The sequence below is a fragment of the Emydura macquarii genome, unplaced genomic scaffold (genome assembly GCF_026122565.2).
Source record: "Emydura macquarii macquarii isolate MOO-44397 ecotype Brisbane River unplaced genomic scaffold, CSIRO-AGI_Emac_v2 contig_1644, whole genome shotgun sequence".
Lineage (NCBI taxonomy): Eukaryota > Metazoa > Chordata > Testudines > Chelidae > Emydura > Emydura macquarii.
The window spans coordinates 2,384,272-2,401,178 of NW_027131781.1; the positions used below are offsets into that span (position 1 = coordinate 2,384,272).

At 44.4% G+C, this 16,907-nt stretch overlaps 1 protein-coding gene across 3 annotated transcripts in view; it reads left to right on the forward strand.

Annotated features, from left to right (window-relative positions):
* Nucleotides 1–1,163: 1,163 nt before the first annotated feature.
* UACA (uveal autoantigen with coiled-coil domains and ankyrin repeats) overlaps nt 1,164–16,907 on the forward strand; it is a 56,985-nt gene continuing 41,241 nt past the window's right edge. For all 3 annotated transcript variants that reach the window (XM_067555468.1, XM_067555469.1, XM_067555470.1), the window contains exon 1: nt 1,164–1,297. In XM_067555468.1, the coding sequence (XP_067411569.1) occupies nt 1,241–1,297 (57 nt within the window). In that variant the 5' untranslated portion in view covers nt 1,164–1,240. The remainder of the gene's footprint in view (nt 1,298–16,907) is intronic.

Here is a 16,907-nt window from a genome sequence, read left to right on the forward strand (position 1 = left end):
TTGCACCTCCCGTTTGTGGTAAGTTTGGGACAAGGACAATTGTCTCCCTCCTGTCACTGTAACGGAGTGTGGCCACTGGAAAAACCAAAGGCTGTGCTGCTAGCAACAGAAATGACGGGTTGTTCTGGATCAAAGCGAAGGGGGAGGAAGAGAGTTCTCTTCATGATGCTTACGGTTCTTGTGAGGTGGTGCAGGTTTTCAGGTTATTTGAGGCAAAATATGAGTTTTTTGCCTCGGTCAGTTTGCCTGGAAAGTCAGGGACAGGCACCAGCTGTCTTTGGTGAACCTTGCACAAGCACAAAGCCGAGTTTGAAATTATTCTCCCTCCCGCGGGGAGATGCCCCAGTTTTTAGGTCACCCGACACGCTGCCGCCTCTCGCTGCCGCCGAGTGACATGCCTTGACCGTGCAAAGGTGCGGGGTGCCCTCCCGCAGGTGTTTGTGGTCTCTCGGGGGCTGTGTGTACTGGAGCCCAGCTCTCCCCTCAGCCCCGTGCCAGGATCCCAGCCGGTGGGGGTGAGGTCGGCCCAGCTGCTCCCACAAGGCATAAAGGGTGATTCTGGGGTGCTGTGGTGTGTGTCTCTCTCTCGCGCGCGTGCACACACACACACAGCACAAAGGGTGATTCTGGAGGATTGGGGTGTGTGTGTCTATGATGTGTGTTTCTCTCACACGTGTGCACGCACACACACACAGCATGGTGTGTGTGTGTCTCTCTCACACACACACATAGGTGATTCTGGGGTGCTGCGGTGTGTATGTCTATGGTGTGTGTGTGTGTGTCTCTCTCTCTTTCTCCCACACACAGACAGACACACACACACACTGCACAAAGGGTGATTCTGGGGGCTGGTGTGTGTGTGTGTGTGTGTGTGTGTGTGTGTGTGTGTATCTCACACACACACACACACACACACACACACACACACGGGGGGGGGCACTGCAGAGAAGGCGGGGGCCCCCTGGCGGCCGCGCTCGGGCCCTGCAGCGGCTGCTGCCCGAGGGGCGGGGCCGTGAGCCAGGTGCGCAGGCCCCGCCCCCGGCCCAGGTGAGGCCGGCCGGCCCTTTTTCAAAGGGGGAAGTCCCGCCCCCGCGCTCCGTTTCCATTGGCGGGCGCGGCCGGGCCGGCGGGCGGCGATTGGCGGCGAGTGGCGGGCGGAGGGCCGGACGGCCCGGCTGGAGCCGCGCGCGGACTCTGGCTCGGCACGGGCGAGTCCCGCTGGCGCAGCCCCGGCCGCAGCATGAAGAGCCTCAAGTCCCGGCTGAGGAAGCACGAGCTGTCGGTGGGCGGCGGCGCGGTGAGTCCCGGCCGCTGACCCTGCCCCGCCCCCCACCGCAGCGCGCAGCGGCCCGGGGGGCGCGGCCGTGAGTTGCGCGGGGCGCTGCGCGGGAGGGGGGCTGGGCTGGGCTGGGCTGGGGGGCGGTAGGGCAGGGCTGTGAGGGAGAGACGGGGATACGGTGCTGTGGGGGGCAGGGCAGGGCAGGGCTGTGCTGTGGGGGGGCCGTGGGGGGCACGGTGCTGTGGGGGGCAGGGCTGTGCTGTGCTGTGGGGGGCACGGTGCTGTGGGGGGCAGGGCTATAGGGAGGCACGGGGGAGGGGTGGGTTGGCCTGGGTTGTGGGGGGGGGTGATGGAATTCTCTGCCCCCCTCTCCCCCCCCCAGCTCTCCAGAGTCCCTGTGCTGAGCTCTGTCACTTCTCTGAAAGGTTACTCGGTGTTTTTAAAAACCCCGCACGCAGGTCGCTGTCAGTGTGTTTCTCTCTCTCAAGGAAACGCCTGTGCACTGCACACATGGAAACGTGACTTTTGTGAAAGCGGTGTAGACATGCTCTGACATACATGCTCTGACATACATGCTCTGCCGTTCGGAGAGCTGTGCCCTGGAAGCGCGCTTGGTGTAATGCTGGGTCTTCTCTGTGTGAAAGTACCACGTTTAATGTCACCCAGCAAATAAGTTCAGAAGTGTCTTTAAGCCTGCGGTGTCATGTATAACCTGGCACTGGTTTATGGTACTCATTGGAAGTCCTCTGTTACAATAGTAGTCTCTTGCTTTTTCCGAGCAAGTCTAATGTGGTGATACTTAAATGTTAAGAAACGCTTTAGAAATCCCAACAGCAGTATTCAGTAACTCATGATTTTGTGGGCAAATATGAAGATATGGGATTTTGGCCAAAGTACCCTCCCACCTCAAATAAATCTGATCCGTCTGCCTCAACAAGATATTTTTGTAAAGTTGAGATCATTTTGATTTAGGACTGTAAATTGCTTTTGTTGAGATTAAAACATAGAGGCTCACGATTAAGCAATAACTAACTTTTTCTGAGAAGGAACAGGGATATGAAATGGCTATTGCTAGCGTGATTTGGCATGTAGAAGTGAAGAAGTTCCTTTTAATAGTCAAAGGAAGACGAGAGGAGAAGCTGATGATACGGTGTTTTGGATAGGTATCAGTGTGCCACAAAATCAACTTGTGTTGCGGGTACTAGTTATTAAATTATTGGTGTGTAATTTTGAGATAATCGGGCCTTGACACATTTACCAGATATATACCAGACTCTAGCTTTTAAATTTACTATGAAAAATTGTGTGGGTGGGTGTTAATACAAGTAAAGTTAAAAGGAAATGCTTTGGAGAATTCCAGGCCCTATTCCTAACTGCTGTGGAAGGGAGGGAAGAGGGTAGGAATCTGCTAAGGTGCTGTCCCAGGATCCTTCTTGGGAACTCTTTCTTATGTATTAGTTTTTGGCCAGTAGGTGTTCAATAAATTCAAAGCTCTCCTACCCTCGTCTAGCCCCTGGAAAGGAGAAAGATCCTTCCTAACTCCTCGTTTTCTGAGCCTTTTTCTTCAGGTATGGGTCTCTGCTACTCTACGTCCTCCGTAGCTTCTATATTTTGGACAGTAGTTCTTCATGAATAGCTTCACTGCCTGCCTCTGGTGCTTTTCATAGCTTTCTCAAGTAGTAGCAGAGTGAAATGGATAGAATTAGTGTCAATTCTACTTTGGTCCACAAAGTTTTGAATAACAGTGATGTTATCCAGTCTTGTTAACTTCTTGATGCTGTTGCTGCTCGGGAAAGCTTTGAGGAGCCCCTCCAAACATGTGAATGGTCTGCAGACTCAGATGAACAGTTCTGTTTCACGTTTGGGAGGTTAACTTTGCAACTGTGTAGGGTTTAGAAACTTCCTTAAAATGAAAAGCTAAATTCTACATAAATTGAGGGCTCATGCACCATCCACTATCTGCAAGGAAAGTGCCTCATTCACCAATGGTACATTGATTTTTTTGTTGTTGACGTTCTCAAGATGAATTTCACTTTATAGACTAGGTTACTCACTATTAGAGGTGGTCACAGCAGCATTCCACCCTAAATATTCTACATTCTTGAGATTCCAAAATGTTCTGATGCTGTAAATGTCTTTGGGAGGTCCAGTTAGTGTTCAGGGACTGCATTATTGCAAGTTACACTAAGAATTCAGTGAAGAGACTCATCCTCACTTTAGAACAAATGATATGCAAAAGATTAGTTATGCGTCAAGAAGAAACAGTGGCTCCTGAATCATGTCCCATACCCCCTGGAATTAGAGATTGTAAAGAGGATGTGTATTAGTTTATTTCATCAAGTTTCTTTATTTGTGCAAGTTATACTCTTTGGGACTGAAAATTTGTCTGGTATTCAGATTTCTTGTACTAATGTTATATGCTAATAGTTATTACAGCATCATAGACAGATTTTGTAATTTTACTACAAATATAGCCACATGTGCCCAGTCCCAGTGAGAAATATGACACACACAACACTTCTGGAGACGGAAGGTGAAGGGGTTATTAATAAGAGGGTGGAATGCTGGAGGAGGTTGGTTTGAGGGGGAGGAGAGCTTGTAAGGATATGGAGCATGATAGTCATAAAGCTGATTGCGCAAGGGAAACGGGAGGAGTTAAGTGGGAGGGTTGAGAAGTGTGTAAACAAGGAGGAATGTCATTGCACCAATGTAGAAATATCTCTCATAATGGAAATCCTGGAGCAACCTTTAAACTTGCTGTCCTCCAGTCTAGTTTTGTCTTATAGTTTCTCAGACTTTTAATAAAGCTGTCTCTTACAGAAGCTCTGTGAATTAATTTTTTGATTGTTTTAGTTCTGACTGGGCTGGAATCAGAATGCTTTTATACAATTTCATAAGTGTTTCTTCAGACAAATGACTTTTTCATCGAATCATGTAGTTTAAAAGTACTATAGCCACTAGCCACTAAAACTTTCTCTTTAGAGTTAAGTTGTCATTCTAGTAGCTGAACCATCTGCATCAGTTCTGGTCATTCTTGTTTATATGACTTCCAGTACGTTAGGTTATCTTTTGCTATTATGTTATATTGTGGATTTTTTGTTTCCACAATTTATATATTTATAATGCTTTTTGAAATATTTTTATTCAGTTTCATAAAATTTACCTTTTGTGACTAAATTTAAAATAGTGTTTTATATTGAGAACTAGCCACTACATTTTAGGTGGAAAAATTAATATTTATTGAAAATATCTCAACCAGGCTGAACTAAATATCCTTTAGCATTGTATTTTTGGAAATACTTCAACATGTCTGTCACTTCTAAATAATCTGTATTGATACTCTAGAAATGAGTGGACAACTTCCTAAAAATGAATTTAAAAACTGAAGCTTTAAACATATTGCAGGATGGGGCAGTGTGGATGGCAGATAAAACTTTACTTGTACAAATGTAAGGTAATGCATGCTGACAAAAATAGCATAACCTTCACGCGCATACTAATGGGCTCTGGAGTTTCAGGGGAGAAAAGCTGTAGGAAATCATGTGGATAGGTCACTGAAGATGTCTGTCGATCATGCAGCAGCAGTTAAGAACATATGGAATGCTTGGATGTGTTTAAGAGAAACTACTGAAATTATATCACTGAATGGTGGTAGGTCCACATCTGGTTCCAGTTGTTTGCCTCACTCAAAAGATTTAATGGAGGGTGAGACACTATAGAGTAGGACATCAAAGGTGGTTAGAAGCTAGTGAAATCTGCACGTATGAAATTTCAATAATCTGAATTATTTAAAGGAGAAGAATTTAAGGGGACTCTGAGAGATTTTAAATAGCAAAGGGCATATTAAAAACAAATTACTTTATTTAACTCTTCCTATAATACGAGACTGTAGGGAAAATATTTGGGAGAGGGGAGAGAGAGAAATAATAAAAATTAAACTACCTTCAGAACCTATAAAAGGAAATGTTGCTTTATTTATTGCACAGTCTGAGAACTCACTGCTGTGGAAGGTCAACTTGTATTCTATGTAGAATGTTGAAAAAGTGGTTGCTGGATAATTACATGACCACTGACAGCTGCTATCCAAGATGAGATAAGAGTGTGTGGGTTTTTTATTTTAATTTTTTAAATCTTCTTGTCTAGAGGGGTCAGGAAAGAATTTCCCACCTTGGTATGTAATGTTCCACTATTGTCTTGGTGCATTGTGAGGTTTTTTTGTCTTCCTCAGAATCTTAGGTGCTGGTCATTGCTAGGTACTGAATAGGTGGGTGTATGGCAGAGCTCAACAAATTTTGTTTTGGAGCATGGAGCCATACAACGTGGGCCCAGCGGCAGGGTGCCCTGGCCGTAGCGCAGCGGCCGCTGTCCACTCCCGGCCCCGCCCCTGCCCCTCTCCTACAACGTGGGCCCAGCGGCAGGGCGCCCTGGCCAGAGCGTGGCAGCTGTTCCCCCTGGAAAAAAACTAGGCGCCAGACTTCAATTTCTAGGCGACCCGGCGCCCGGGGTTTATCGAGCCCTGGTGTATGGTCCATTCTGAAATGGTAAACCCCTGTCAACCTTTAATCGAGTTGTTCGAACACTATCCTAGATCTTACTCTTACTATGTTAATGTGCTGATAAGAATGAAGTGCCAACAATTTTGGTTACTGACATATGATCATTTCTCAGAACAAATTGTGGCACGCTTTATTGTACTGTTTACTCCACAATGAACTAGATGGATGAAGCTTCTAAAACATATGCTTGGCCAAATATAATTCTGTTTTGCAAAATGTGGTTTCCTGTCTGAAAGGTGGTACTCAAAACTGAATCAGGTCCTTCACCAGATTAAAATGGGAAATATCTCCTCATTATCTTGGTTTTAATTAGTTATACTTTTGTCAGGCATGTGTGTGTTTAAAAAAGCTGTATTCCTGAAGGCTGAGCTGTAAATTTGGAACAACTAGTGATTGGATACTTACATAAATTGACTTTAAAAAAAAAAAAAAAGTCACAGAATGCCTTGTATATAATTAAAATGCCTATTCTGATAACAAGCTTTCTGATGCACTGATAAATGGTAAATAGTTCCTGGTGTTTTGATGATTCAGCATAAACAGGCAGAGAGATAGACCTTTAGTTTAATAGTTTGCTGGCTGATAGGTTTTTTAATGATGATGTTTTAAAAATTGCTCTCTCATCACCTTCATATATCCAGAATAAGCAGAATACTGAAGGAGGCATGGAGGGAACAATTCTCAAGTCTCTGCCAAGGATTTTGTTATGGTGGCTCTTGTCTGAAATTAAGATGGGCTTTTTCACAAGCCTATTTGCACTAAATTAGGTTTCCCATTAGTACCTTCATGCATTAATCCAAATTAATACATTGATTATTAAACTGTAGTCTCTGAGCAACCTCCATAGTTAGTGACAGCTAAATGTTCTTAAAGTTATGCGTATGAAAAGCTAATTCTGAGGATGTTGCTGTACTTCATTATATAGATAACTTTTCCTCCACATTTCGTTATGTAAGAGTGGAACTCCTCTTTATCCACTGCTGACAGTAAAATGACTGAGTGCAATCACACAATCTGATCTGATCACTCCTTTATTGTTATCAGAATTGAAGTATGTTGTAACCAGTTGGGATTAGCTAGTTAATTAGCAATGACATGCATTTGTCTGAGGCCCTGTCTGACTCTACACTATAAAAATAACCATGTTTTAAACATGAGTATAACAGTAATGTGTTAGCGTGGTTTATTTCTGCCATTGTAGACTGGAAAAATACATGGTAAAACCATGCTTGAGAATTTTGATTTTAGTTTGGTTAAAATGTTCTTTCTGGCCTTTTTTAAATTAAAGTTTCTGCTGTTGCTGACTTTGGTGAGAGGCTGACCATCAGCACTTTAACCTCCGTGTTCTCTAGCCCTGCTTGTGGAGAGCATGTCTTGACACCATGGTGGTTAAAGTGCTATTGGCCGGTCAACATTAGTACTCCCATTGTTGCTAGCAGTGGTAAGAAATCTGAGGAAGAGTTTAGTGTAGACACAGGCTAATGTGGGACCACCACGTTGTCTTCTGTCAAGGCAGACAAAAATAAACGCTGTTATACTTCTGGCCAATATATAGATCGTCTGCACAATCAAAAAATAAACACCCCACCTCTTTGTTAGTACTTCGCATTCAACTAAACAGATTTATTATGAGTGCTGTCCTGGAAGTTGACATGGCACAAATGGAGGAAGATGACTCGTGCCCTAACATTCGTAGTTTAAATCCGAAACATGCAATACAGTTAGACAAGATGTGTGTGTTTCAGGTAATACTGTAGATTCTAAAACATCTGTTAGAGGTGGATTATAATTGAAAAGCTTAGTGGAAGGAGTGTTTATTTTAATAAAATGTATGGAATTCAGCAGCTCTAAAAGAGAAGAACTAAATCATCAGGCAAGCAGAAACTCATTGTAAAATATTGTTGGTAACTTTTCAGGATACTTACTCTGTAATCATGTATTGTTAATCTGAGCTTTTTAACTAGGAATGGAAAGTGCTTCCAGCTTGTTTGAACTCATCTCTAAATTACATATAACAACAGTTAGCATTTATATGGTGCTTTATAAAAAAGCTAATCCTTGCAACGGTTGTCCTACTTTCCCTCTGCTTCATGAGGAAGTACCTTCTGCCAGGCTTGTACCTGGCACTGTGTACTTCACCCAGCACGCTGGCGTAGTTGTTAAGTTGGGGGTTCTGCCCACTCTCCATCCCTCTCTCCCTTTGTGTGTTGGTAGTGGGACTCCCATTCTCCTCCCTGCGGGATGGGTAGCTGGCGCAAGAGAGCCTTATGCCTCTTTGACTCCCTGGTGTGGCCACAATCTGACCCTTAAGAAGCACGTCACATTTTTATGTAAAAATTCAACAAATATTAGTCTGCTCCCAACCTATGTAGAAAGTACTGGTAACATCTTGAAATGATTCAGTCTGTATCCTGTAGCTGAGACTCATTCGTTATATATTTAGAAAAATATATACTGAAGTATCCTCTGTTGATAGATGTATTAGAAATCACTCTTCTCATCTGCTCTGTGCAGCCTTGGAGACAGACCAAACCTGTTACCTCCCCTATCGATGATGTGGCTCCTTCTCTGAGAGATCCCTAGATTTCATCCGACTCTCCAGCTTTTGGCAGACATAGACCAGCTGCTCCCTGCTGCAGAGCCAACTTAGAAGAAGGGGGGGGGGGGAGGAGAGGGGTTTAAAATCTCCCAGCTGTGAGAATCTGCCTCTACTGCCAGAGAGGATTCCCTTACTCCTGAGTTGCTGGGACTCTTGTCACCCCTGTTCAACTGTGTGGAATGCAGCATGGCGGAGAAGGGGAAAATCAGATGTCTTCTGCACCTCTCCTGATGATTAATTGCCTCCATGGAGACCTGTGCCCGTTCTTTGGAGACCCTGGCTCCTCAAATGCTCAGACTGGGTAGGGTTTTCAGCAGCCTTCCTCGTCAAGCAGGAGAGACCCCAGGAAGCAGTGGCAGCCCCTCATTGGCACAATCCCCTGTGCCTGGCACAGATGAGTGCAGCAGCAGTCCGGGACCAGCAAGCAGCAGCTCCCTCCCCCAGCCTCCTGTGCAGGGGATGGGGAGCATAGTATCACAGTATCAAAGGCCGAGGGAAGCTTTCCACCCAGCCCAAGGAGTCTGCATTCACAGCAAGTGTCTGACTAACTGCCCAGCCCCTCCCCTGCACTGGTGGTGGTGGCAGGGAGCTAATGACAGGGATGCAGAGACGGAGCCAGGAGAGCCTGGTAACGTGTTGTCAAGCCCAAACCCTTCCTTCGTTCTGCAACATGCATCCCCTCCACCGGCTCTTGGCTTTTCTCTGCCAGCAATGTCAGCCCAGTACTGCCTCCCAGTGTGGCAGATTGGCTAAGGACCAGGGCTGGAGCTTGGGGACTGCCTATCTCCAGGCCATGTCCAGGAATCTCACCTGAAAAAAGTGTGGGACACTGGGAAGCCCCCTTGTAGACCCAGTCCAGCACAAACACCCTCTTTCTCAAGTTACAAAAGCTGCTCAAAAGAGTATTCACAAGGTTCCTCCCCCACCTCCAGAGAACCATCAGGCTGAAATTTCTCTCATCTTCTGAGGAGGAGCAGGAGGGTCAAGTGGAGGCATAAGAAAGAGGGGTCTCAGGTGTTCAGTTCCTTCTAGTCTCCCCAACATAGAGTGCATACACAAAAAAGTCCCCAATCCTTTCCATCTTCTGAAGAGTCTGATTCAAGGGATTCCTCTAGGAGGTGCTTTAAGGGTATGTCTGCACCACAGTAAAAGACCTGCGGCACAGCCGTGGCCAGCCTGGTCAGCAGGCTGGGACTGCAGGGTTAAATATTGCAGGGTAGATGTTCAGGCTCGGGCTGGAAGCTGGGTTCTGAAACCCTGTGAGAGGGGTGGGTCTCAGAGCCCAGGTCCAGCTTGAACCTGAGGCCTAGTCTACACTTACCTTAAAATTCAGCGGCAGTCGATGGGAGTTAAGCAAGTTACTCTGCGTAGCTTGCGTAAATCCTGTCGACTTCTTAACTTCCGCTGTGCGCGGCGTCTTCACTGTGCTGCAAGCTTGAGGAGGTGGTTTTAACAAGTTGACTTCCGGATCGATTGAGCGGGTTTTCACTGACCACTCAATCGATCCGGAAAGATTGCTCTGACGGTGGTGAATTTGATGCCGTCAGTGAAGACATACCCTGAATGTCTACACTACAATTTTTAGCCCTGTGGTGCGAGCCTTGTGAGCCCAAGTCTGTTGACACTGGTGCTGAGAGTTGCTGCTGTGGGTTGTTTTTTTTTTTTTCGGTGCAGTGTGGACGTACTCTAAGAGGCACAAAGAGAAATCGGTTTCCCTCAAACTCTGTAAATCTGCAGAATGCAGATAATTTTCAGCACCTGATTCCCATTGACCTTTATGGAGTGTAATAGGCTAGGTATTCAGTATCTGCTCACCTTCATAAAGTGCAGCATGGGCGATTAATCATCAGTGCTGGGTTCCCCTCAGAGATTGCAGCATTGGCAAATCAGTAGTGACACCAGGATGAATGTTGACTGGTGCACATTGAGGAGTGTTCTGGCCTTACAGAATGGAGGACCAAGAGGCCCCTCGCTGCCTGCCAGTTCTTCCACTTCTGAGCTACTGTCAACTTATCACTCCACAGCCATCTGCTGGGAAAAGGAGGTGGAGGCAGCAGTGGGGTGTGGTAACCTGCAACAGAAGCTTGCGAGCAATAACCAGAGCCATGGGTTTTGTGACAATTAGTTGACGTTCTGTGTAGGCCCAGTCTGAGTGGGGTTGGTCATTGTCCTGTACTAAGCTGCTTATTGCAGGAAAGACAGGAGAAGCGGAGAAATCTTATCAAAACAATCAGCCGTTCAAGGGGAGTTCCCATTCATATGCTTCTGTCTCTTCTGGGATCAGTGGTCTCCATATGGATATTCTTAGGCAATCTGTGCTCACATGAGGCTACTACAGAACTTCCTCTTATCCCTAAGAACGGCTATACTGGGTCAGACTAATGGTTCATCTAGCCCAGTGTTCTGATAGGGGCCAATGCCAGGTGCTTCAGAGGAAATGAATAAAAGAAGTAATCATCAAGTGATGCCTAAATGATCTCTTATCCACCACTCAGCAAAATGTCTCTTACCCCAGGAGCATTCTCCAGTCATTTTCCTGGGGTCAAGGACTGTCCAGGAATAAGAGCAAGCACAGCATCAACTGGTGAGAGCTCATGGCAATTCAATGTGGTCTCAATGCTCTGCTTCCATATCTGCACTTATCTCAAGTGCCCATCAGACAATATCTCAGCCATGTCATTCATCAACCCACAAAGAGAACGAAGTCTACTGTCGTTCAAAGAGACGCTCACTTCCTGATGACTTGGGCAAAGGAGAATGTGCAGGCAATTTGTTCCCTTCACATCCAAAGCAAATTGAATATTGTTGCTGACTGACTCAGCAGACCAAAGTTAGATGATCCAGAATGGGAACTACACTTAGAGGCATTTCTCAGTTGCTAAAGAAATTTATTCTTTCAGCAATAAATCTTTGTCTACCCCCTGAATCACAAGGTTTCAGTTTTATTCTCTTACCAGTGGGCTCACAGAACCAAAGTTGTACATTGCTGCAAAGATGGCCAAAAGGGACTATTACATGCCTTCCCTCCCAGAATGCTACAGAAGATCGGGAGAGAAGTAATACTACTAATTCTGGTATCCCCATTCTGGCCAAGAAGGGCTTAGTTCTCTCATCTCCTTGGCAGGGTACAAAGGCCTCCCATCTGCTTTCAACCAGAAGGGATATAATATTACAAAGTCCAGTCATGCATTAAAATCTAGACAGTTTGAGGAAGTGATCAGAGAACTAAAAATTAACAGTAGCTTCAGTACAAGTGATCATGACTTGATCATTTTTATAATGTGCAAACAGAATAAAACCCAGACCTCAGAGAGAGAGAGAGAGAGAGAGAGAGAGATTTGCTTTAAAATGGCTGATTTCATAAAGCTGAAAACAAATCATGAGCCTAATCAGCTGGGAGGATGAATTTAATAAAAAAAAAATGTGAATGAGGGGAATTGTTTAAGAATGCTTTACTAGATGTCCAAATAGCCACAATCTCACAAGTGAGGAAGAAGGCCACATTGGTGAAAAAACTGACCTGGTTTAGAGGGGAAGTGAAAGGCAACTATAATATGTAACAAATGATGGAAAGGGGAAGTTGATGATAATGAATATAAATGAGAAGCTAGGAATTGTAGAAAATTGATAAGGGAAGCAAAGGGACAAAAGGAGAAACATATGGCCAGTAGAGGTAAAGACAATAAGGAGTTTAAGTATATTAGGAACAAAAAGAATCCTAATAATGGTGTTGGTCCACTACTAGATGGAAATGGTAGAATTATTAATAATGCAGAAAAGATGGAAGTGTTCAATAAATACTTCTGTTCTATAGTTTGGGGGAAAAACAGAAGATATAGTCCTATCAGATGGTTGTAACATTCTTTCCATTCCACTCATATCTGAGGAAGATGTTAAACAGAAGCTACTAAAGTTAGACATTTTAAAATCAGCAGGTCCAGATAACTTGCATCCAAGAATTTTTTCAACAAGTCTTGGAACACTGGGGAAGTTCCAAAAGACAGGAAGAAAGCTAATGTTATGTCCGTATTTGAAAAAGGTAAACGGGAGGACCCGGGTTATAGGCCTGTCAGTCTGGCATTGATTCCATTCAGGATAATGGAGTGGCTGATGTGGGACTTCATTAACAAATAATCATATTACTCTCCTTCAATTAATCCCAAACAATACAAGGTCCCAGAGTTTGGGCCTGAGTCCAAATGTCTACACAGCAGGTTTTCAGCCCCAGAGGGTGAGCCCGAGTCAGCTGACCCAGACCAACTGCAGGTTTTTTGTTCTCATGTAAACGTTCCCTCATTGCTTTGTCTTGAAGCTGTACAGAGTTCTCTGAAGCAGGGAGTGCCGTTACGTATCTCTTTTTAGCTGAAAGAGAAAACAGTGAACATCTTGCATGTCTTATTTATCCAACCATTAGCAAATATCTTAACTCAATATTAATTACAGGGTGAGATCTACACTTAAAGCATGTCACTCTACAACTCCACTGTAAATGTCAGTTCTTCATTAACATAGTTTGATAATGTGAAAATGCAGCAGGCTTGTGAGTCTTTGTACCAGTGTGGGGGTAGGGAAGGGAATTAGTTGATGCTGTTGTGTACTATGGTAGAAAGCTCAGCTGATGGAAATACCAGTGTTTGAAACAGTGTCAGTTCTCATGACAATCTCAGTCCAAACCTCTTCCTCTTTATCTCTCCAATCTAATGCAAGAGGATTTTTTAAAACCAAACTTTTCATTATTCTTTCTTTTAAAGCAATAGTATAGAATAATTACTCTCTCTAAATTCACAGGTGAGCCTTTCCCATGTCATTTTTATTCTACGGCAAAATGTACTCTGACCTTTGCAGAACATATGCAGTTTATTGCCCTGTTCTTAGTGTAAACTGATTGCTGATAGTGGAAAAAGCAAGTCTGCCACAATCTCTGCCTCTCTTCTGTTCCATCCCTTTCCACTCTCTCATAAATGTTGGCAATATGTGAGCTGACTTCTGGTAAGGACAAATCCAACTAATTGTTCACTGAAAAAAGAAAGTGACATCTAAGGTTGTAGAGTTCCATTATTTTGGATGCAGTAAATTTTTTTTTTAAACGCAAGGATCACTGGTGAAAATGACAATCTATTTTTAAATAAGTGATCAAGAGAAAGGGACAGGTCAAAATATAGGAAAAGGATACATACGCTACATTTAGTGATGAAAGGAAGAAATGCCACATAGTCCTTGCTTAAATGGAAAATGTAACTATTGACTTGTGGTATAAAGTAGTAACAAATGTACTAATGTCAAAATCTACAGTGCGTTTGGATATTTATGCTTGTCTGGTTTTCATATCAAGTCTAATGAGAAAGTTGAGTACAATCAGTTGAGAAGCCCATTGGTGTTGCCATCTTCTTTAAATAAAGGGTGGTGTATGCTGATTGAAACTTATGCCAGAATGAGTTGGCAGAGAAGTCACTGAACTGCTACCAAGCCCCAGAAGCATGCAAGTCTGGGCCAGCAAGTAGGAGGAAGCAAGAGGATGTAAACAAATACCATTCATTTCTTGGAGATGCTAGCAACACATTGTAAAAAGGGAGGAGTTGTGGTGAGATTTTAGTTCAAAGTTGATATTAGAAAAGTCTTTAAAAATAAAAATGAAATGACAAGCACTGACCCATGTGTTTTATATGGAACCCAGGCCCTGTGTGTTCTGGAACCTGCTGCAAAATTCATCCCTTGTTGCAGAATTTGCTATAGCATCTGAAGTCTTGAGTGGTTTTGTTGTCTTGAGTCTGCGGATGGCGTTGCCCAATACCAGTATGAGGTGTGAACTATTCCTGCTTATCTCAATCCCGAAACCTAAAATGTCAAATGTACAGTGCTAATTAAGTTATCGTAGACAAATCCTGCTCTGTATAGATTTACTCATTCTGTAATATGGATGAATAGAGCGTCCCAAAGCCACACTTTTAGCTGAGACTCTTGGGATCACTTCTGCTGTATCATGGAGTCAGGTGGCAGTGTGATAGAGCTTTCCTTGTGAATGAGGATTCATGTGCTTGCTGCATCTTGGAAACCCAGCTTGGTGTTTTTTGAATGGCTCTAGCTGTAGAGAAAGAGCAAATGCCTTCCACGTGATGCCTCTCTTGGAACAACCTCTTGCAGGCTAATGCCAGAAGAATCTTGGCCAGCAGGCAGCAGAATGAGAGAGAAGAGATGGAGAGAAGAGACCCACATGGTGCACCCCAGAGTCTGATCAGCGTTTTACTTTGTCACAGCCTTGGCAAAGCTCCCTCTGTTTGACAATCACCAGGCTGCTGTCTTTGAGTCCCACCACGCTAGATGGGTTGAGACTGAGCTCAGAGTCCTGAGTCAGCACTGTCTCTTTCATTGGCATGTCAGGGACACTTCCTGGGCACAGGCTTTCTGTTACTCCTTCATGAAAATGAGACCCTCTGGTCCAGCTGCTCTAGGTTCCCAGGATCAGTGCTGACTCCCCATAGACACCTCAGTTACGTAACCACATACTTTCCCAGAGCTCCAGCCTTGGGGGTACTCTGCCTTGCTGGTGATGGAAACAGACAAGGCTTTGTAGTGGGTGCCTAACCCAATCCCTCTTTACTTTAGGCAGCACAAGAAATATACAGATCTAGACAAAACCATAAAACACCTGTACACATTTCCCTGCTTCAGTTTCCTGCCCATTCCTGAGTACACTTTGGGTTTAGGTCAGAGTCTCTTAGAGAGTATCCAGGATCCTTCCTCTCCTGCACGTCTTCCTTTCTGAATCATAGTCTGTCTCTGAACCCGGCAGTCAGTGACCTTCTGTGGGCTCTAAAATAGTCAGTGAGAGACCCTTCCTTTTATGACTTCCCGTCCCCTTTGTTAGGTCACACCCCCCTCCATTAGTTTCCCACCAGGTGATTTGTTGCCTGGTTACCACCCATTTGGAGTTCAGACTTGGAAAACTGGTTTGCCCCCGGGGTGGCAGCTGTTTTTGTCCAAGAGTACTCCATATGAATAGACCATGACCTTCCACTGTTATCTTTATGCCAGGTGCAAGAATTTCTCCTGTCATCTCCTGCTGGTTTTAGCTCCATATGGAGGCAAAATTCAGCAGAAAAGGCCTACAAACCCCACATTCAAAATGGAGTTTGCAGTCTGACATAGATACCATAGAGAGTCCCCAATATCAAATAAATAAGATGCACATTCCCAAGATAATCACAGCCATAAAGAATGGTGAGCCTTGCGGAGCGGCACAAAGGTTTATGCCTTTCTCTCCTTGTGTAGAACAGTTTAAGATGGTGGCGGTGGTGGGGAGGATAAGGGCAGACTCTGGCATAACAGCTGCATTTGAGGAGCTTCTGGCAATATGTTGTCTTACCTCTTACACTGGTACTCCTTGGTGGCTTGTTTCCCTTCTGCTGGGTGTCTGCTGCTACCGAAATCTTATGTGGCTCCTAATTGGCTGTTTGGTTGTGAAGTCTGCCCTGATCCTGCATGCAGGAGAAGGGATATTTTCTGCTACCGTCATTGTCATCTTTGAAGGCATTCAATGGTGGGGGGCCATCTCAAGATCATAACTCAAACAAGTAAGTAGGCAGATGCTCTGCTGTTAACTGTCTCTGCTGAGCCCGAAAGGTAGACCGGGGTGTGATTACACTCCAAAGCATCTTGCTTGAGGACATTCTGCTACGTCTTAGTCTACTACTGCAAACTGAAGCCGCCTGGGTGTGGATGCGTTGTAAATACAATGGCAAACTTGAGTTCCACAACATTTTAAAAAACTGGTTATTGGCCCTGGTAATTGCTGCTGTGATGATCCAGCCTGAAAAACTTCTACATGTATAGTCTATCTAGGACTGTTTTGTTGACATCGCCCTGTGATTCTCATTCCCTACCTTCTCAGCAGCTCTATGCTCTTTCTGTTACCTCTGGTAACTTAAGAACATGCTATCTCTTTATCCAGCCCAGTAAGAGTAATCATCCTACTTGGGGTCATATGTACTGTGAATGCCTTCCAAGGACCTCTACTGGCAGGCCCTGTAATACATTGTTTCCTTACCCACCCATTTTAAATACTTAATTGAAATAGCCCCTTTGCTATTTCAATTAAGTGCTTTGATGGTCCCCTTAATTCTAGAGGGACATAGTTAGAGCAGGGTTGGTAGGGTCAGACTTTCTATCTTTTTTAAAATGCTACTGTTTAAACTGTTGGTCGTCTTTGCACTCTTCTCCTCCCTCTGCCCCCCCTAATTAAATGCTGTAAATGAACTCTTGAGCAGCACAAAGTCGGGGGAGGAGGGAGAATGTTTCAAAGCCGCAAGGAAATGAGAGAGAAAAACACCTTTGGGTACCTCTCAAGCTATAATATGCAGGGTAAGCTTAAATTAGTGGCAGCTCTCAGCTGTAAATAATTAGAGGGGATTTACTGAATAGTTTTCATTTTCTCACCTGTAGGCAAACAAGTGCCTTAAAAATCCATTTACTACCA